At 33.5% G+C, this 22,423-nt stretch overlaps 2 protein-coding genes across 6 annotated transcripts; one reads left to right on the top strand and one right to left on the bottom strand.

Annotated features, from left to right (window-relative positions):
• Nucleotides 1–202: 202 nt before the first annotated feature.
• On the top strand, nt 203–5,324 carry LOC105320962 (nuclear factor 7, ovary). The gene is made up of 5 exons (XM_066076910.1): nt 203–906; nt 1,183–1,278; nt 1,648–1,881; nt 2,359–2,515; nt 4,028–5,324. Exons 1-5 carry the CDS (start codon nt 448–450, stop codon nt 4,924–4,926), a joined length of 1,845 nt encoding a protein of 614 aa, XP_065932982.1. The 5' UTR covers nt 203–447; the 3' UTR covers nt 4,927–5,324.
• A 1,923-nt stretch (nt 5,325–7,247) lies between these two features.
• Nucleotides 7,248–21,947, bottom strand: LOC105320964 (mitochondria-eating protein). 5 transcript variants are annotated; one of them, XM_011419114.4, is made up of 11 exons: nt 21,791–21,947; nt 18,679–18,784; nt 15,794–16,028; nt 15,102–15,197; nt 13,997–14,197; nt 12,182–12,313; nt 10,968–11,181; nt 10,707–10,865; nt 10,368–10,543; nt 10,000–10,126; nt 7,248–8,817 (listed from the first exon to the last, which is right to left on the bottom strand). In XM_011419114.4, exons 1-11 carry the CDS (start codon nt 21,875–21,877, stop codon nt 8,662–8,664), a joined length of 1,689 nt encoding a protein of 562 aa, XP_011417416.2. In that variant the 5' UTR covers nt 21,878–21,947; the 3' UTR covers nt 7,248–8,661. The 5 variants fall into 5 exon arrangements, with proteins under 5 accessions (XP_011417416.2, XP_019919941.2, XP_065932983.1 ...); XM_020064382.3 differs by lacking the exon at nt 15,102–15,197 and adding an exon at nt 14,970–15,065; XM_066076911.1 differs by lacking the exon at nt 13,997–14,197.
• Nucleotides 21,948–22,423: the final 476 nt, after the last annotated feature.

Here is a 22,423-nt window from a genome sequence, read left to right as displayed (position 1 = left end):
AAGATTTCTGATGATTAGTCTAGCCCCACCCTCACGCCACTCTATGATCGAGGTAAACTGTTTGCAATCGCAAATTTAAAATTAATGATTGTTTCAGTGTATGTTACAGTACATATATGATCGCTTTTTACGTGTGAGCGCGGACACTTCGTGTTCGTTTTTATCCGATCTATATTTTTGTTTGTGTTTTGAAAACATCTATTGAACGCTTTATTCAGTATGTCAATGTTGGTGTTGAAAGAAGATGAAGCACAACGTCTGAAGATGGGATTGTTAATGTTTTTTGCATTTTCAATTTTTTGTTTGACGCAGAAAGATTGGTGTATAGACTGCAATTACGACAAACCGTCAATGTATTTAGGAATGTTCAAGGCTCTCTGGTGTGTAAATTAGCCAGTGCTGTGTCAAATTAGAGGGGCCGAAGTAATTCATTAAAAAAAACTCGTCATGGATAAGGAATTAATGTGTGCAATATGTCTAGAGTTTTTCGACGAGCCACTGATGTTGCCATGCAGTCACAATTTCTGTAAGAAATGTCTACAGGGCATTATCAGTGCAAGAGACCAGTATACAAATTACAGATCTCAGAGATATGTCGATTGTCCTCTATGTCAAAGAAAGATTCCACTCGAGAGATCAGGAGTTGACCAGTTTCCAGTGAACCGAGCACTTGACAATGTGGTTTGCGTGTACAAAGCGGAGGCAGAGGTAACATTTAATGACGCCAGTTGGAGTGTAGATGTGTCGGAGTCAGCGGGACTTTGTCGTCTGCACAGGGAACAGCTCAATTTTTACTGTCTGTCTTGTAACATGGCAGTGTGTAGAGAGTGTAAATGTATCAGTCAGAAGGATGCAGGTGCATCCCATCGATTCAGTCCCATCAAAGAACAACTCCATCGTTCTCAGGTATAAATGTAGAGGATAAATGTGCATGCATGTACTTGACTTAATTATCAATTTATCAAATTAAGTGACACTTTTGAGATTAAATACCATGTAATTATGATTTGAAACATGATATTAAGACTATCAGATATATTTGCTTTGGACCTAAGTCCTTTGGTTCTTGCTCTGAGTGATGATAGAGTCAGTAACTGTCAGGAAAATACTTGTACAAACTTGATAGTTTCATTGATCTATTTTTTAAAATAAATGCATTTTTCCACTAATTTTTTTTTCCAGACATCCATATTAGCATCCCTGTCGGAAATTAAGAAGAAGAATGTGATGCTCAATGACAGAATTCAACTACTGAATGAAATTCTTGGTGGCATTGATGTGAGTTAACTCATAATATGTATAAAAAAATATTGTGTAGTACATGTAATTAAGAAAATGTTTTCTTACACTTAGTTATAACATTGTAAATTCCAACTAATAAACATAACTGCTAAAATATCTAAACACTATTAAACATATCTCTTATGTCCTCTATCTCGCTCTTTCCCTGTACATCCCTCCCAATTACCGTAAGTCCCCCCCCCCCCCCCCCCCATCTCAAAAAACACACAGACAATTAAAAACACATGAAAATCCATCACAAAAAGGAAAACCACCAAAATCAACACTTTAGTACAAGCAGTTTTAGAAGACAAAGAAGAAAAAAATAATGAGAGCTTATTTTTTGATAAATGTTCTGTCCTACAGCAAAATGAAAAACATGTGCAGCAAAGCATTGATGATGAGTTTGAAGCACTGCAATCTCAACTGAAAAGTCGTAAGGAGGAGATGAAAAGGCGGCTGTATAATGACATTGAAGCCATCAAGAGACCCGTACAGGAGCAGCTGAGGAAGCACCGGTCTATAAACACCACCATTGACCATCATCAGAGGAAACTAAGTCTGATCAAGGCCACACAGGACCCTAGTCTGCGAATCAAGGTAGGTGTAGCAGTTTCTATACACTGTTTCTTTTGCAAACAAGTTTGCAAAACATTGATGAAATGAAATCATTATCTATTCATTATATATATAATATATAATTATATACTCATAATTCAAGGGTTAAAGGAAGTTGTTTTTTTACACCTCTGTAAATACTAGGGTTCATTTTGATAGTTGAGTTCACTTGAGTTCATTTTTAATGCTTACACATCCATTTTTTAGGGGAAAAATATTCACATCAAATTTACATTATGAAAACATACTGGTACCGGTAATTTTGCATAATTTTAGTGATAGATAGGCAAACGAAGCATCTTCATTTACAGTTCAGAAATTTAATCTTGATGATGATATGATATTTTTTATTTGTCAGACATGTAAGTGTTATTACTTGAATTTTTAAACATTTACTGTATGAAGTACATAAAAATGATGGGAGCTATATAATCATTCTTTCTCCGATTTGTTTGCCAGCTTTTACAGGAGTCTGAGAGACAGCTAAACAGTCTACTTTGTTTTGACCTGGCCTGGTTCTCCTCCAGTGACACTCCCACTGTTAACATGCCAACCTGGGAACTGCAAAAACAGGAAGTGGAGAAAGCTATCCCACAAATCCAACTCAAACACTCAGGTAAAAATGCTAAACTATCTAACATTTAATGTGGCTCTATACACCACATTTTTGATGACGCAGTACGCAAAAAAGTAAATCTGGAAGCATGCAATTTCGTTACTGGCTGATTTAAACTGAGGCGAAATGTATGGGGACTGCTCTTTTGAAAAATTTGTTAAATGAATAGATTTAATTTGATAATTGGAAAATTCATTACTTACAAGTAATGTGGTATGTGACACCTACACGTTGTGTGGTATTATTTATTGAAATAAACAATAAAATCAAGTATAATTTTTAAGATAGTTTCTTTCCCATCATCGATATGTTACACCGTAGCGTAGTGGGTTAGTGGGTTCACTACAAACCTGTAGGTCATGAGTTCGATTCCCGTTGAGAACAATAAATTTTTTAACTTTCCAAAATTTTCTAAAAAGTATTTTTTGTTTGAATACTGTGAAAGAAAATTCTAAACCGGTGAATGTATTTCAATTATAATATATACTTTAATGCACATTAATATCGACAGATGTTCCTTACCACCTTAAGGGGATGGAAGGGTGGCTTTGAATTTCTCTCAGGTTGGGATTCATTAATTCTATTAGCCTAGTCAATTTTCCCCTTTTTTTATTTGACTAAGTTTTGCATTAAAGTGAATATATTCAGTTATACAGGCCTATAATGAAATATGTATGTATTTATCATTCCAACATTATATTTAGGAAATTTTCTTCAACTCAGAAATTAAAAGTCCCCAAGGTGTTTGGGCCTTGGGACTTAGGAACGATAACCCTTACCTGAGGAACTGTCATACCAAATAAAATTTAAAATATTTTTTGTGTTTATTTGCAATGATTTTTATGTCACATTTATTAAAATACATTTTCTTATAACATCAAGCAACTTTTTCAGATGATTTGTCAACTGAGTAAGAAAATATGGAAAATTATGTTTTGGGGAAATACTAAAAAAAATTGCAATAATAATATTTTTGAATGTTAAGAAGTGTTTTTTTTTTTTTCATGTGTCCGAAGGAAATATCCATCATATGACAAAAAATTTCTCTCAATTTGTTAATAGCTAACTTTTTAAAAAATATTTTACAAAAACACGAAAAAACATTAAAAAATTCTTTTAAAAATACTCATAGTATCCCTATCATCATTTTAATATTTGTTAAGTATATGTTTTGTGGTCTTCTATTGAAAACTGGAATAAACTGTGGGTGTATAGAGCCACCTTAATAAAACTGAAAATACAGTAGAATGATGCATGCAATTCTATAGACCAATTTTTCATTCCTATGTGATAGTTTGCAAGAACCGTATCTCTTGAATTGAGTGCAAATAATTATATTTCTTATTTTGTTTACCCGATACCGATACTTGAAAAGCTGCAATTATAATTCAATCAATGTTAATAAAAATGGTATTTTATGTGCAAAAAATTATTGTACTGAACCATCATAGAGATTTGCTGTCTGTATAGTGTATACAAGTAAAAATGTTTATATGTAAAGTCCTTCTTTAGGAAGTGAAGACTCTATTGTATCTGTGATTCCAAGCTTGGCACACATTGTCCCTGGAGAGACAAGCATTGCATCAAGAATGAGTGGAATGAACGTCAGTGACAATAAGAAGACCAAGTCAGTCCCGGAGATGGCAAAACAACCCGTGAAGGGTGACCCCTCCTCCTTCCTCAGAAGTTCCTCCAGTAGTGCTCTAGGTTTACAAACTGACCCTATATCAACCAACTCTACTGAAGGGGCAGTGGTGCATCGTAATGCTTTGTCAATCCATAAACACCCTCTTCCCCTGGACCCCAACCGCTTGGCTGAGAACAAGGAGGTAAGGACCACTGCTTCCTTGTTCCTGACCAGTCAGTCCAGCAAACAACCACCACAACAACGAACGAACATGAGTGTGACTCTACCTTCTAGGTCAGAATTCGAAATTGTGTCTAGTTCAGCTCACCCTCGACTTTCACTTCCAGCTAACGCAAACACCATTGCCATCTCACTTCGCAGAAACTCTGAGGGGGGACATCAGACTGGAGGTGAGGGTGGCACACCTACCTCGGCCACCCTCCCAATTACCACCCCAATCACCAATTCACTCCTCGCTAACATAAACAGTGTCCCACCCACCACCTCATCCTCTTCCAACTCGACCACTGACCATGCAGGGGCCGCTTCCTTCCCCGTGTTCTCGGAAAACGACCAAACTCCAGCATCCACAGAAATAGAAAACGGTGTTCATGCTAGCTCTTCAAACGGTGTGGATGGCCATAACAGTTCAGGAAATAATTCAAATAATTTCAGTGATGCTAACTTCCCACGGATCACTGCCAGAGATTTTTCTCCCGGTAGAGGGGCTGTGTACCCAGCGGGACGTAGAATTGTGAAGCCAAAGAGAGTGGCAAAAAAGTAAATTCTCAGAGATACAGTGTCCTCAAGGTGGCCGTTAAAAATGTCAGCCAAGTTTCATATTATGAACTGCCTATAATCTATGGTTATAATTATTGCAGGTGGCCTTGATTGTAATGTAAAATCAACATAAGACCTGTGTATTTCTCTGTCACTGGAGAAATGACTATGCTTAATGAATAATGACCCGACAAACTTCAAAGATATATATGGCACAGATTTATTATTAGACAAGAAACATTCTTTTCATTATAATTTTCTTGATTGCCTATGCAAATGACACATTGAAAGACATTTGCATTTGAAAGTTACATACCTCAAATACATGTATTGTTTTTTTTCAATTTTTCATTTCTGTTAGACACCTCTATGGAAAAAAGCTTCCAATATCAAATGCTTTAATTACAAAAAACCCTGCTTATATTGTCAGTGGGCAACTGATTTTAGACTAACAAGAACTGCATGGTTAATGTTGTCCACTTTATATTGTGAGAATTTTATATAAGACAGATATCGAAATTTAGATCTATACACCTCAAAAAGTAGAAAACCTTTATTCATTCTGACTCAGTGAAAGGTTTAATGCACTCAAAATATTCTTGTGGTACTAGATATTGTGTGCTTTGTTACACCATATACATGCCTTAATGAAATGCTGTAGAAAGTGATATAAACCGGTGATTCATGTGGGGTAACCTTTTCTTTTTTTGTTTGGTTGAAGATGTACATGTAGTACTGATGCAGATTTGTCATCACAAAATCACTAGTGTTGCTATGCCTTTTATTTTCAAATACTGATACATAATACTTTAATAAAAGTATTCAATTTTTTGACAAGGTATTACAAAGCTGAACTATTTTACAGGGAAAAATTGCATGTAATTTTGCTTATTTATAATTCTTTATTCATATAAAATAAATGTGTTATGTGCAATTTGAAATGTATTAAATCTGTTATATTTGATTGTATTTTATAAAGAGACCAAGACTGCCTGACTCTTATACTTATGCATTTGTTGTTATAGTAATTTGTTATTTTGTGTGAAAATGATGCAGGTATTAGATGTTACTTTTAGTATATATACATGTATTACAATAAATATTGATGCATTATTAATTTTTCAATTTTCCTTAAAGTAGGTGAGGTGAAAAAAGCCGCAAGAGCTTCATAAAAGAAATTAATACATGCATATGTGTTGTTATCCTGAAATCAGGATAAATTGTGTACACTATTGTATTTGCTATTTGCAGGAAATTCAGTATTTTTTTTTTAGTCTGGGAATTATGGACTTGGGTGGAAGTCCAATTTGGGCCCAGGATAATTAAGCAATATCTGACTTAAGTCATACTTTGTTCATCACACCACACATTTATTATACCATACCTACAAAACTCAAGATGCAATTCAGAATTGCTCCGTACGTCTTGGTAATGAAGTGCAACAAATCTAGACTTCTGGGTTGATATCTTGTTTTGAAGACCGACAGAGATTTGGACTTTGAGATCAAAGACCTTAAAGGTTCTGATTGAAAAGACAGTCTGAGTTTTGAACATAGGCATTCTTGTGTATGGACTTTCCAGATTGTTATGTACAATGTATTAATAACCTTTGATTTAATACATCCAACTATCAATTTAGTACAAGTCATAAAATTTACCATCAAACCCTTCTTTTGTATTCATCAATATTTCATCAATAGTCAGTCAGAATTTTTCTTTGAATATTAATCAGCATTGACCAGCGATTCATTTAATGTAAAATACCAGATTCCAGATATGAGTGCAATTCTTCATACAAATTAACTACTTGAAAGCACTTCTTAATATTTTGGTGTCCCTCTCTTGAGATTTACGGTACACTATATGTAGAATATTTTACAATCTGTTATTTACTGTCCATGGTGATATAACATCAATTCACTGACGTAGTTTTTCTCAAATACACTTCTCTTCTTAGAAATAATTTGAGTACATACAGTAATATCTCTCTGCAAAATTGCTCACAACATTAGGAAAAATGACTACTTCTTATACAAATTAGGTAGCTATTGAATTTATTCCTCAATTTCTATCAAATGTGGTTGAAAATGTTCATTTATTTCAATCAAAATTAAAAGGTCTTCGGGAAAATTACTAGCACAAATGAAGTGTACGGAGGGATTTTGTGAAAAAAATATGCCTTGAAGTACGATACCTCTTATAATATCGCACCTTCTTGAACAATTTCACGATTACCTGGTACCTGTATAGTATGATAAACCAATGGAAATTTTTCAGTGCCAAAATTTTAGCAGTCAGGTTGCAGTAGCACAATAAACAAACAAAAGCAATTCCACAAATTTATTATATATTTGACTACACATAATTTACTATTTAAATACACTTAAACATATCAATCGAATTAGATCACAGTAATAGATAAATATATGTTGGAATTTGTTGACTACTTTCACTTTCTTTACTGTCAACATTCATTTCAAACTTCCAAATGATGGTTTGCCTGGTGTTAACTTTATAAAATTCAATGGGGTTGTTTTTTTTATTCTCTTGAGAGATCATTAAAAGAAAACCTTAGTAAAAAAATAGAGATAAATGTATTCTTAATTAAAAAGAATTTTGTAAAATTAAAACCAAGCAGTTCCATCTTGTCAAAAATACTGATAGTGTAATAAAAATACACAACTTGCTTTTACAGGGATAAAACTTCTAAACAAGTGTCTCTACAACAAAAATACTCTCCATACCTTAAGCAATGATATTATATAAAATATATAGCAAAAACATGAAATAATGGACGGAAAAAAGTGAACTATTTAATTTAATAGTTCAAACTTAAAAATATCACAGCAGAGATGGATATGAAATTTCACAAGCACCAAAAAAATTACAGTTCCCCAAAACAGCACACCCAAAGAAATGAAATTTGGCCAAACGTAGATGTTCACTGTAAATGTTATATAATATAACATTTGTTATATAACATTTTATGCTAAGTGTGTTAGATTTATTGGACAGGTAACTAAAACAAGTGAGAAGAGACTATATACAGTGATTTTCAAAAACAATTTTATATCAAGAAAGTATAAAGCAAGAATAGAGCATTTCTTTTGTTAAAAGCTTGTATTAGAGGGCAAAATATGAGTTAATCAAAGAAAGAGAAATACACAAAGTATGGAATACCAATTTGTTAATTCTAGGTTAAAATTTATCACAGAAGTAGATGCAGCAACAATGGATTTGATTCGATAACATGGTAAAACAGTTATCTCCCATGGTTCCATGTTCTGCACTTTTGTAACCCTGTTACCGTGGTAACCCCAAAGATGGCAAAGATTCACCTCATTCCTGCTATAGATTTTAGCGACAGAAAAACAGAATTTTCAGCAAGACAAATGGTGCATGGATTCTACAACCGTTACCTAAATGGACAATAAATAACTTGACAACGATATTACAATTAGGTTAATAGTCACACAAAATCATCAGTATACAAAAATCTTAACTATACTCAAACACTGATTCAGCTTCTTTTGAAATTCTTTTTTTAAAAAACCCATCATAAATCTGCTGTAATAATTTTCATAAACAAAATAAAGCAATGATCAAATAATAGAAATTAGCAAGCCATATATGAATGAGGTGATCTAATTAAAGTTCTAAACTTTTTAAAAATAAACATCAAGTCCTAGATGACCCAGATCATGTGCACTCCAGGCACGCACGTTGCACAAGTTGCTCATTACCAAGCACCAGAGCTAAACGGACTCCTACTCCGGCTTGGACTAACGGATCGGCTGCGAATGCGGCGGGAGGGACTGGCTGACCGGGACCTGGAGCGGGGCCTGGGGGAGGGGCTCACTGACCTGGTGGGGCTCCTGCTTCTGCGAGAGGCACCCTTCAAAGGCAGACAAACACATTCAATTAAGTGGAGTATTATTTTGGAGGACACACCGTATAACTGTTGTTTTTTTTCTGTTGGTGCAATTTTTTTTTCATATTTGATTCAAAATAGGTTCTTTTTTTTTTTTTTTTTTAGCAATTTTTGAATTTTTAGATATAAAAATTAAATAAAAAATATTTTTACAATTGAATTTTTTTGTGGTGGAGATGAAACAGCAAAAATTTGCAAAAAAAAATAGCACCTCACAGAAAAACCGAGGTAGCTATCTATTAGCAGCAGAACAGAATAGCTTACACTTGTTTTCTGAGTTTTACCAATTTTGTTTTTAAGAGAAATTGAAATAACTTGCATAAGATATGTTCATTTAAGCTGAAATATCTCACTGAAGCACATGTACGTTAAAAACAAAAATGACACCATAACCACTATCAAATGAAATGGAACCATCTTTACCAACTTATAAAGTGTTTGCATTGTGATTATATTTTTGTGATTCATATTTTTTAAACTTGACAAAACTTCTATCACATTAAATATATCAAGGTTTACAGTTTGCAATTCCAACAGCAACTCTGTAAAGTTTGTTCTTTTTATCTACAATTTTGACTTGTAGGACATTACTCATCTAAAGAAAGTGCTGTAAAAGCCCTGCACCACCTGAATGCAAGTGGAAGCAATATTTCCCATAAGCACTGTAAATCTACCGCATTATCCTCATTTCAAATAAAACCATAAAACCCTTCAGCCTATCAACTAGGTGTACATTACCAGACCTTTATCTCCTCAATCTGAAGTAATTATTCACTGTTACAAGGTGTACACACTTTGTCACTAAATGATTCCCACAATAATAAAACGTTGCAACAAATATATTTTTTCTGATTCTTGAATGTGTACATCAGTCAGGTTTGAAAAGAAATAAGTTGAATGTAAATACCTGTACATCTGAACTAAATTCAGTCTTATGAAAAATGTAAAATAAATGTGTAGTACCGTAAGACATCATGTCATGAACATGACTACTGGTATAACAAAATTTTCAGCTAGAAAAAAAATTGAATTTCTGTGCCTGCAAAATCCTTATTTAAACTTATGGAAAATTATCATACATAACTAATAGACTGTATGGATAAAAAGAATTTATTTTCTCCAGAGTAATTTTCTGCCCTCACTCACCAGAGAAGCTCCCCTGCGGGTGCAGGCCTCTCCCTTCATCAGGACCTTGGCCCCCTGCATCAGGGCTGGCCAGATGTGGTGGTTCACAAGTGGTGCTGTGTACTCAGAGTCGTAGCTACGGCGGTACCTTAAAGTGACCACAAAGACATACATGTAAATAATTGTAGTGAACAAACTCCTAAACAGGGCTCATATAACAAAATCTGTCTGTAAAAAACTTCTCTTTCAAAACATTTTTATTTTGTTACATTACATGTGTTTCATAGGAGAAAACTTACTTAATGATAAATATTTTATAGAAAATCAGATAATTTTACATTAAAGCTGTTTCATGACAAATTTTTTCACTATATTGAGCAAGTTCTCACTTGTTGTTGTCAAAGAGCTCAGCATCTGTTGCTACAGCGATGTCCAGAGGGTGAGCCAGAGCACTCATGTTCCAGGCGAGTTTGCAGGACTCGCGGATGAATGGCTGGACGATGGAGAAGGTTGCGTCAGGTGGAAGGAAGACCTTGGGGCTACGGTTCAGAGCCCGAATAACATCCTAAAATAAAAATCAACATGTCATATAGCTGAAACCTCCAACAATGCAGTAAGACTGATGTATGAATCAAATTACATAAGGCCATAGAAAAACAACCTGTTGTATTAGAGACCCTCCAGCAATGATTGATCTATGAACTGTATACTAGACATGGTATACTTACAGCTACCATTCCGGTGAGGTCACAGAGGTCAGTGTTCCGGTTGATGTAATCCTGTACCGCCTCCTCCAGAGTTTCGGGGCCAATGTGAGTTGCTGCCAGGTTAGCCCGAACCTTCATCTTAAACTGACGGAAAGCCAGCTTAGCTACACTGAAGGCTTCCTACAATTAACACACATTTCCAAAATATTAGAACAAGTTAACATACATATGGAACAGTTCCATAATTTCAGTTGACAATTTGCTAATGATCATCTAACAGACCTGAATAGCTAGGAAGATGATTCTTTGATTGTTTTCGTAATCATCCGAGTATCTGCGAAGGGTGTCCATCGCATCTAGACGGTCCTGAGAGAACATGTCGTTCCAGCGGGAGATGTAGTTTTGCTGCCTGACACGCTGTACTGGGTCATCAATGGAGAGGGGGGATCCAACCCGGGGGGTGTAGCGGTAGGCACCAAGGGAGCTGTACACGTCACTGAAATTCACACCGCAACTGTTTTTAACTCCCAAGCCAATAAAGTTCAGTTTCTTTTAAATTCTAAGCATTTTTTTTTTTTGAAATATAAAAACAAAGTTTGAAAACTTTGAGATATATTCAATAATTTCATTTGATCTAGTGATTAAATAATGAGTTCAGTTACCAGTTGTTTCTTATAAATTATAAATGTTTTAAAATCTCCATATATATTGGTACATGTGTTTTCCTTTACATTGGTGAAAGTCATGCAGATCAATAAGTGGTGATTCATTAGGTTCGTTTAACTGCATTCAAGTATTTTGTGATCTGTGCTATAATTTTCTTTATCATGCTCTCTATTAACTGTGGATAAAAGACTCACAGTGACACACACACATAAGGAACTCTAGCACTCGGGCCACAATACAAGCAGTTGGCCATTGAGGGTAGAGAGCATCATACATTACCTGGTCTCTAATCATCTCTACTGCTACCCAGGGTTTAGAGAGTCACTAATCACAAGTTCTCTACTGTTCTAATTACCTACCGGCTATATATTTTTTAGTGAACACTTCATACTAAGGAGGAGTCAAAACGTGATCACATCTTTTTCTATCTACTACATTGATTTATATGAAATATGAATTTTCAATAGATTTGAAGAATTACCTGTACATCACACTTACACACACACATTTAAAGCTGTAGTACATAACAAATTTGAAAGAAAAATGCAACCAAAATAAAACATTTATAAAAAAAAAAAAGATAACTGTGTGTTACGATAAAATAATATTCACCGATTTTTGACTTTGCTGGAAGCTGCCATCATCAAGATTTCAATAGATGCCTTTTACTTACCTCTATGTAATTTCTTGTCCAGACCCATCTCCAAGTCTGACATGGCAAGTTATCTGATGTTTTAAGTTTTGCATGGATCTTACAATAAAATATTTGTACCAGGGTATAACAAATCCTGACTTGCTATCTATGTACCCCTTTCCCAGTGGCCACTTACTTGTCCAGATAGCTCTTTTTGGTGGAGGCTAGGGACAGCTCATCCCTCAGGTTTCTAACCTGTCTCTCATAATCATCAACCAGACCTGCCTTAGAGCGCAGTTTGTGAATTTCGTCCTGGGCATCAGCTAGCCTGGAGAAGAACAGTGACATATAGGAAGGGGTTTATAATAGGGGGTGGGGTTTGTAACTGCTGGGGTGGGTGACTGATGACGCTCCTCCTCTACTGTGGTCTGTTGACAGTGTGGAACTCCAGTGAACTAATACTACTAGGCATGTGAAAAATGTCCCCTTAACTCTGTATACTTAAACTGCATTTGTATTGAATATCATAATAATATTTTCATATTTTTTTTTATTATGTGAGGAATTCAGACATAAAATTGCATAAATGCAAAAGAAAAAAAAATGCTGATTAAATATTTTTCATGAATACTGTTAACTTTCTCTTTTTGAAAAAAGAATTCAATGTAGAAAAAAATCTTAAGTTTGCTAATTAAACATTGAAAGAAATAATAAAGAGCGTAACTTGTGTTTTAATCTGTAGCAATCTCAGACAATACCAAGAAATAACTTGACTTCTTCAAGGGATTGAATACATGTTCTTGTAAGCACAAGGAGAAATAAGAAAATTTCACAAATTTATTAGGGATGGGACAATCCACCGATGCATCACGGTATTTAGTTTGACGATATTTGGATCGATACATTTACCAATAATACAACGATACCTTAGCAAACTTTTTTTTATTTTCCAAAAATATCCAAGCTTTATATATCGGCTATTTTTAGTTCGCGCGCCTAATATGAAAGTACAAAGATGGCCGAAAACCTCATGAAGTTGTCACAACTGTTATGAAGCTGGAGTGTAGAAAACTTTCAGATTACTTGTTTATGAAAAAGTAGTGAATACAAGACTAAAGTAATTTGTAAATTGTGCAACGCTCATTTTAAATATAATGAAATCACTTTGGAAATGCGGTAATACATTGACAGATTCAATAAATTTTAGCCCTTATTCATGTTTTTATTAAGTTGCAATGTATCGTGATATGTACCGAATCGGCTAAGTAAAGAATCGTCCCAGCCCTAAAATTTATCCATCCTACCCATGCCCCAAATTTTGGTAGAATTATGTTTCATATATACACACCAGGCAAACCTTCCCTTATCCACCAATCAGTGTAAGTTGTTAATTGATTAGAAATATTTGTGTCAACATCAATGCCCCTTTTCTCAATGTTAGATGTAAACTTGCAACTTTTTTTCTAAATTGACTATATCTCAACCTTGATTGTATATACCGTAGCTAAATTTATTTTTTTCAAAATCTGACATATAAATATGATATATGGTATCTTTTATTCAATTTAAGGAAGTCATTTAACTCCTTCCTATTGATGTGACACTCCAAAGTTGTGTGACTACCTGAGATTTGGTACAAACTAAAGCATGCCCTGTTGTTTTTCATTAGTATGACAAGATTTGTTTTATCTCTGATATCTTAGTAAATGTTTGTGTTAGACCCAAGATTTTTTTTCTCCAACTGTGAAATAACCTTATTTCTTTCATTCAAATACAGAGATATTAAAGAAAACAGTCTGAACTCTGAGTATATAAAATTACAATATTAAAACTACAACAGATATAAATTTTAAAAAAAAGAAGATGATTTTGCAGTTATAAAAAAAAGAAAGCAGTTTATGCAGACAAAAATTAAAGAGACATTTTTCCATCACCAGATGTTAGACTACAAGTGTGTGAAGCTAAGGGTCAGTGAAGCTAAGCCAAGCGATGTGTCGCTCCGACACCTTACCCAGGCTTCTTCTCCTCACGAATAGTGGAGGACAAAATACTGTCGTCCTTAGCGAAGCTGGAAGTGGACCGATACAGGGAATCTCGGCGGGCCGTCAGAAGAGCGATATCGTCACGTAAGTGACGAATCTGAGTTTCATAATCGGTCATCATGCCCGCTTTTGATCGCAATGTTCGCACTTCATCTTCTGCTAATGCTAGTCTACACAAATGAATGTCAAAAAGAAAATGCCACACATCTTTAAGAACTTGTTAAAACTTTTGATCTTATTGATATACATGGGTGAATATATATAGGGGAGATAATAAATTAACAAAGTTCCAACAACTGAATAAATCAGATGTATAGATAATATGGTAACATTTATTAGAGAACAATTTATGGTTAAATTTTCATACTGATTGCATTCTAAATCATTATTTATTTTTTCAACTTTGATAAAATGAATGTTAAATTAACTGTAAAGCTTGAACACAATAATTTCTAATATATATACAACAAAGAACTCTCAAACTCTTTTAAACATTGAAACAAATTTCAAAGAGGATTTTCTTACACATTGAAAGCACTTTTGATTCTGTTAAAATTGTACAATGACAATAAATATATGGATTTGCAGACAAAGCTGAAACATAAGAGCATTTTGGGGGTATTAGGTGCACCAAACCCACAAAGAGATGAAGCAACAGCGAGAACCAACACCGGATGTTTGCAGAACACGAGTAATGTAGAGGTGATCGTTACACGAGAAGCAAGGATGATACACAATAATGCTGGTACCAAGCTTTCAACGATACATGTACGATATATTTTTAAACAATGTAGCAGAAACAGCATATGGAGGGCTTGGAATATACAAAGTATTTATTTTTAAAAATTAAACAATAAAAAAAAATGAGAAGATTAAATTATGATAATATGAGGTGGAGGCGTAAGAGCGCTATAGGGTTCGCCGCTTTGATCAGGCTCTTACTTTCTGCGTAGTTCTCGGACTTCGACCTCTCCTAGCATTTTGTTGCTAGTGGACTCCCTTAGACTCCTATTGAGATTATCTTTTGCCTCCAATAATCTGTGTAAAGACAAACAAACAATTAAAGACTCTTACTTTCTGCGAAGATCTCGGTTCTCATTTTCGAGGAATATCTTGTCGCTGGTTGATGTACGAGTGCTGCGGTCTAATTCAGTCTTTGCGTCAAGAAGTCTGTAAAGGTATCAAATTTATCAAAAACATTCATCTGTAACCCCAGTACACACCTCCTTCTAACCTCCTGTTTATACATGTATTTCTTACATGAACCTCATGTACCGTACATATCCAATATATTTTTTTCCCTAAGATCGGCTTTGGTACAAGGAATTTTTTATGTACCGGTATATGATGCTTGTAAGTAACAATTGTCTGTGTTGAAATTATTTTGATGTTGCTTTTATGTTTCTATTGCACTCCCTATCTTTCTAATCAATAACATAATAATAATTAAGAGGATCAATTCATGAATCTTTGAACTGATCATATACTTTTGCAAGCAGATTTCAGATCTGGAATCCATCATCAACTCTTTCACCTACCATTTTATACATAATACTGAAAATTCACTGCACAATTTAAAATATTTCCATATTTTGCAAACCCTAATCATATTTACTTTAAATTCTTTGAACCGTAACTTAATCCCTTTGGCCTATGTTGTATTTCCCTTCCCCTGAACTACCTCTCATCACCTTATTGGCATATAAAAGGTTATTTGCAGGCACATACAACACTTCCGTGAGGACCTTTGTTACTGAGGCACATACTCATCTCTGAGGTCCTGGTTCTCTGCTTCCTTGTCCTTGAGGTCTGCCTCCAGTTCGTTGAGTGAAGTCTCGTACATGTCCTGCAGGTCGTCAATTTCACGGTTCTTGGCAGCTGACTCAGCGAGGACACTGAGGCTTGTATCGGCGGTGACTGACCCTCCCGAGGTGAAGAAATTCTGGCCCAGGAACGGCAAGAGGCGGGACTTGATGATACTGGCCCCTCCATACATGCCACCTAAAACACACCACAGGCAATCAGATTTAAACAAATTTTTATAATGATATTAATTCCATGAATTTGATGGTAACATTTGATAATGCCCTTCCCCTTTCACTTTTTTTTAATTAATAAAGACATTTCACTGAAATACAAGCCCAAAATTTAATATTCTTCAGTATAATCTCATATATTTGCTCATGTGATTATAAAATAAGGATAAAAATAATTACCAATATTTTGAATAATCCTAAAGTCAGAGTTGGGGTTAATTACTTTGAAAAGTAATTAATTACTTTCAAATACATTGACAATTTTATCAATTACTTGCAATTACAATTACATTGATTTTTTAAAATGTAATTAATTACTCTCAATTACTTTGATAAATGTAATTAATTACATTTCAAATACTTTAGTTTAATTTTTTTTAATCTTGAGAACATATACATATATTAACAGCATTACGATATACAGAACTTTATGTACGGTTATGTTTTTAAAGGTTGTATAGTTCAGTTCAGATCAGATTTTCTTGAAATTTTCTAGAAAAATTTTCTTCAACATTAAATTCATTAAGTACCATTGAGTTCATTTTTGGTTCTGAACAATATTTTCTCTATAGTGAATTAATTTTTATTCACATATTAAAACTATGTTTATTCAGAAAGTACAACTTTTGGCAGTACAGGATATCATACATGTATATAAATAATAATTGCTATAATTCACAAAAATGAGATATTTTGACTCCCTTAAGTCTAAAATCAATGGGGGTTCTTGGGTATTAGAGGAGTTCACACCTCCACAAAATTAGATCTTTACCTATTGCCCTGGGCAGTGTGTTATGCTGTATAAATATATGAAACATTATGGGACATTTAATTATTGTCTAAACAAAAGTCCATGCCAAACATGTATAAAATCTATTTATCATTTTAAGACACCTTTTTTATATTTTAAACTTGGAAAAAAAGTAATTGAGATGTAATTAAAAAGTAATTGAAAATACACACTATTTTTGGAATGTATTTAAATACATTCAATTACTTGTAATTACAAATTACTTTCAATTACTTTGAAAAATGTAATTAATTACACTCAATTACAAATACTTTTTTCAATTACCCCATCCCTGCCTAAAGTGTTATCTGTATTATATTGCTTTCCCTTATAAACTTGCACATATAAAAATTGTAAAAATTGAAATCACATTCATTGACATATTTATAAACAATATATGATATGTGTAAATTGAAGTCTGCATAGGCCCATTCAACAACACAAAAAGAGCATAGTGTGGCAAAACATGTTCTTTAATCTTTTTGAAAGAGTAAGGGGAATTTTTACAAAATAAATTCTAATGGAATTAACCTGCCTGTTGCATGTTACATACTATAGTGTTTTTGCATGATAAGCAAATTGTTCATTTTACCAGAAGGAGAAGCCAAGATAAAATATGAATTTCTGCATACAAGTTTCACATTATATTGACATAAAGTATCAAAAGAGTTTCAAGCATTGTGCACTGGCATAATAGCTATTCATGGAAATAAAAGCTCCCTTTCAGGATCATTTTACTGCATGACAGACAGAACACAATTAGATAGAACGTTCAGGCAGGTAGCGGCTGTATAAACTCGTAGAAATGGGACAATGAACGGACAAGTGGAGTCTAGTGGACAGAACGATCGAAGGTTATAATCAGATTACAGCTCAGCTAATTACCGTAACTGTTTTGGTCCAAATCCAACGATATTTACTTATGTTATAATTATATTTAATTTAGACTAAAGTCAAGCATAATTTACCAGGTAATCATTTTGTGCAAAACATTTGGCAAACTGTCAACACTAAATTGAAATACACAACATTTTTATGAGTAGATTTCAGTTTCAATATCCCTGAAAGAAGGGCCGGGTTTACCCTTTCTCTCCCCTCTAATGGTAACTATGAGACATATTTGCACACCTTGTGGAATCTGATTTATCACTGAACAAAGTATGACACTCAAGATCAGATAGACTGTTCAGGTTATGAAATCAACAAACACCATTATCCCCAGTACACCCTATTTAAATGTTTGACTCTTTTTCTCTTATCTATGCACTTCCATAACTCAAACCAGCAAAATAAGGGAAAGGAACATCAAGTTGAGATATGCTAGAAATACCGATCTGATCTTGACCACTTTGCATTTTATATCTGTAATTATTCCTCTGTCAGCACCATGCAATGATTTGATTCTGATTCATTAATATAATTTATATCAATACATGTAAGTTGGACCGTTATTCTGTCTAAATTAGACTAAATACAGGATCCACAGTTTACAACAGTAAAAATAACTGAAATGAAATCCTCCCAATTTTTTTTTTTTTTAAATCCATGATAATTGTGTAAGCATATTGATATCAACTGTTTTAAATCCCCTTTTTTGGACACATTATGTCCTGCTTACTGCTATCCAAAAAAAAATATGCAAATTTGTGTATCAGGTAATAATTTTAAATAATTTTCTAAACTGTGCAAAATCCATTTTCATTACCAAAACTATAGTGCTACAGCTGGTACTTGTTCAAAATACATGTATACATTTTTAACAAATAAATAATTTTACTTCAGGATTTTCCAGTTTAATTTCAAATGCTAAGTTCTTTGACATTACCTGACTCAGCAGTGACCTGTAGGAGTTTGAACAGCTGTCCTTGAACTTTGGCATTGAGTTCTATTATTTCACAGCACCTGGCTACATTTTGATCACATGTATTTATCTACAAAATAAATAATTCAAATGAACAATCAATGGGTCCATACATGCAATACATTACAGCAGGAAACATTTGAATACACTAATCTTTCAATACATGAAACTTGTCCACTGTCCATGCAGTATATATATCATATAGAATGGTTTGATTGTTTGTATCAATATTGTGCTAGGATTCTTTTCATTAGATGGATATTGAAATACCTGCAAAGAAAACTAATAGGTTTGCAAGAAAAATTACTATACACATAGTGAATGATTTATCCCCTTCCATTAATAGTAGCAGGGCGAACTTAATCTAAATTGATTTCCCTTTTCAGTTTTACATTTGCAGCTAACCTGATAGTAATAAAGAAACTGCAAATGCATAAAAAATTGTAGCAAGTAGTCTATATAGTCTTGTGCCTAGCATTTTTAATTTAGATTGGTTCAATGCCTTTAGAATGGTTCAATGTGCTCTGCAGATTAACTCCAGATCCTTGCACCTGGCTTGAACCAGAGTTTAGTGTTTAGCTTGAAAGTTTCATTAAAATTTGGATCTTGCCATACTAAATCTACTGTTATTCTGTGTAATCTGCAATACTCAATCAAACTGGTTTGTCCCCCTAGTAACTAGCCTTTTATTTTCAATGAAAAATTGATGAGACTGATGTACCGAGTGCAAATTGATTTTACTTGACATTAATTGTTTTAATAGTAGCAGGCTGTAATCAGCTTTAATCAATAAAAAAAGGCATACCTATACAGTAAAACACGGTTATAACGAAATGTCAGGGATGGGTGATTTTGCTCCGTTATAACCAAAATTCATTATATCCGTCAATTTTACAACGTGTAATATCGTCAGGGGGAATAAAAATCACTTCGCTGTAAGCGTTTATTCATTATAGGCATATTTGCTTTAATTGTGTTTTACTGTATTAAGAGTTCACAAAGTCCAGAATCTAAACTTGAATGGTTCGTTAAAACAAATATATATTCACCATATGTATGTAGATTGTATACACTAACTATTTGAAACATCTTTAAAGTTTATGTGCATTATACAGTTGTACATCATTAAACATTTAATACATGTATAAAGAACTCCATATTTAAAACAAAAACTTTAAAAAAAAAAAAAAAAACCTAAAAAGAAAATTTCAAAATTGCCCATGTTTTTATTTTAAAAAAACAACAACCAACAACCATAGGAATTTGCACAATGTAAAAAATTCACTTACAAAATCTTATTTGGCTTTCAATCATTTATACTGAAGAATGTATTAATTGATCATTTCTATAAAAGCAAGATAGATTTCAAAAGACCAAATGAATTGTACAATGTACATCTATTGTCAACAAGCACATTACTGACACCAAATAACCAGTAAGCCTGAGGTACTATTCATTGATTTTTTTTCTTGCAGTGTCATATGAAGCATTCATTAAAAGAATTGCCCTACACAGGCTTGGCTAAAATTAAATGGCATGTAATTTTACCTACTATATTCTAGTTCAAACTTGTACAAACATTTAAATGTCCTGTGAGAAGCCGGAACTTGCTGAGGCATGCAAATTCCAGCTCAATGGCGGGAATACACACCAATACTAGTTCACTATCAAAGGAATTCTGATTACGAATATTCACTGACGTTTACATAGACCAAAGATTATGTTTATTGACATCAAGATTAGGCCAAAAGTGTTTAAATTCCTGATAGTTTAACGTCACAATATTTAAAGGAGTGTAAATACTCGGTACATTTATCAACAAAAAGGTTTCCCCCATCAATTAGGGTTGGTTTTATCTCATTCAGAAAGGACCAAAATTTATTAAAGGTTGCTGACATTTTTACCTGTATACACTTGAAATACCATTAAAGGAAAGGTTTAACTGTTACATTATTTAGTGTTAAAGACATTTTTTTTTATAAAAGTGATTTAATCAGTGATTCATTCATGATTAATCTTTTTCATCTTTATGTACAGTGCATATTCTCTCATGAATAAAGGTGCATTGCCAATCACAACATCAAGAAAAACAAGAATTAAGAAACCTTGCCCCAAGATTATCAAATAAGACTTCAGTCAGAATTTGACCATAAACTTAAAAGTTAATTAATAATTTTAAAAGTCTTATAAAAGTAAAAAAGAGAGAAACTTAATAAATGAATTTGAACCTCTATCTACATGTTGACTTCAATAATTTGTGTCACTCTGCATGCATAGTCAATTAGTATTCCAATTATGACTGAAAATTTGATGCAAGTATCAAATCTTCCATGACCTTTGAGGATGTAAATAATGAAGGTATGAAAGTCTGACTCACAATTAGCCTTTTGAACAGGTAATAAAAGAGGAGTGGGACAGTATAAACATGTACAATGACAGCTTTTGATTTTAACAACAAGTTTGTGTATGTTGGTTTATGACACTAGGTAAACAATCAGGTTATTTAGAAGTGCATGACACCTATACTTTAGTAGTCTGAGTGGGGTAATAGCTGGCTACTGCTGACAATTGATTGCTTTGTTGCAATGTAATCATATCTTTAAAATGGGAGACCAATATGTCTATACAAAGCAAGTTAACATGCAAACAATTGTACAATACAAGTCAACAAATATGAATTAATTAAGCTAGTTATATTAACTCTGTGTTTAAATAAACTCATCAAAAATATACATAAACTATTGAATTGAAAAAATCTTTAAAACGGGTCCATTTGATTATCACTTATGATTGTGTAGCTTTAAAAGATGAAAACATTGATATTTCCTTAAAATTACGAAGTTTTCTCGAAATATAACGCTTCCATGCCTTTCAGACTATGATTTTTTCATCTGACATATGAATTTTTCATTTGACTTTCACGATACATGACTAGTGCAGGTGTCCGTAAACCTTAGCAACCGAGTCCAGACATGAACGAAAAGATTGAACACGATTTGCTAAAATTTTGCAAGTGAAGATGGCATATTTTGTGATTGCATTCTACTGAATATACGTGTAAATATCCTTTACTTACGTAGTAATTGTCCAGCCATCGCTCTAGTTTCTCCTGGAGTACAGTAAATGTACCGATGTTCACAAGTCGCCTCAAAGATTCCGCCATTTTCGACGCTTTTTCGTGGGTCAGAAGTGCGCATGTGCGATGTAAATGTGGAGTTGAGAACGTAATTTTTTTTTCCGGATTTCCCGATTAACACATTGAAACCCAGAGGCCAAATTGCTCACCTAAGCAATAAAGACCCGACTAGCTTGTAACGAAACAAAATACTCTTTATTTTAATTAAATAAAAATAAAAATAAATTCCGTTTTACCTGAGTCATGAAGACCCGACTTATTTTTTTTTTTACAGCTGTTGAATATCCTTTATTAATTAATAGCTGGGAAAAGATGACTTAATATTTGTCTCCAAGATATCATTATATTCCAGTTCTTCATAAGTAACTTTTGCTGCAATATCTTGTTCAATACTGATTTCTTAATTTGTTGGAAAGACATTGAACATTGAATGTATTATGTATGTGCCCACGACAACCCCTTTATACAAATTTTATATACTGTATATATTAAAGCAGGTCTCTGTATCATTTGTTGATACGTATGCTTAAATTCATTAAATTGTATAGCCTAAATAAGTATGTACCACAGAGG

This window comes from Magallana gigas, chromosome 2 (genome assembly GCF_963853765.1).
Source record: "Magallana gigas chromosome 2, xbMagGiga1.1, whole genome shotgun sequence".
NCBI classification, from domain to species: domain Eukaryota; kingdom Metazoa; phylum Mollusca; class Bivalvia; order Ostreida; family Ostreidae; genus Magallana; species Magallana gigas.
This window is presented reverse-complemented; position numbering and strand designations above follow the sequence as displayed.

What these genes read in the sequence shown, in the direction of transcription:
- LOC105320962 (XM_066076910.1), top strand. Translation starts at nt 448, where the DNA reads ATGGATAAGGAATTAATGTGTGCAATATGTCTAGAGTTTTTCGACGAG. An exon ending in AACAACTCCATCGTTCTCAG is followed by an intron (nt 907 to 1,182) that starts GTATAAATGTAG and finishes TTTTTTTTCCAG; the next exon opens with ACATCCATATTAGCATCCCT. An exon ending in AATCCAACTCAAACACTCAG is followed by an intron (nt 2,516 to 4,027) that starts GTAAAAATGCTA and finishes GTCCTTCTTTAG; the next exon opens with GAAGTGAAGACTCTATTGTA.
- LOC105320964 (XM_011419114.4), bottom strand. Translation starts at nt 21,877, where the DNA reads ATGGCGGAATCTTTGAGGCGACTTGTGAACATCGGTACATTTACTGTA. An exon ending in AACCAGGACCTCAGAGATGA is followed by an intron (nt 15,198 to 15,793) that starts GTATGTGCCTCA and finishes ATACCTTTACAG; the next exon opens with ACTTCTTGACGCAAAGACTG. An exon ending in GAGCTCTTTGACAACAACAA is followed by an intron (nt 10,127 to 10,367) that starts GTGAGAACTTGC and finishes GGTCACTTTAAG; the next exon opens with GTACCGCCGTAGCTACGACT.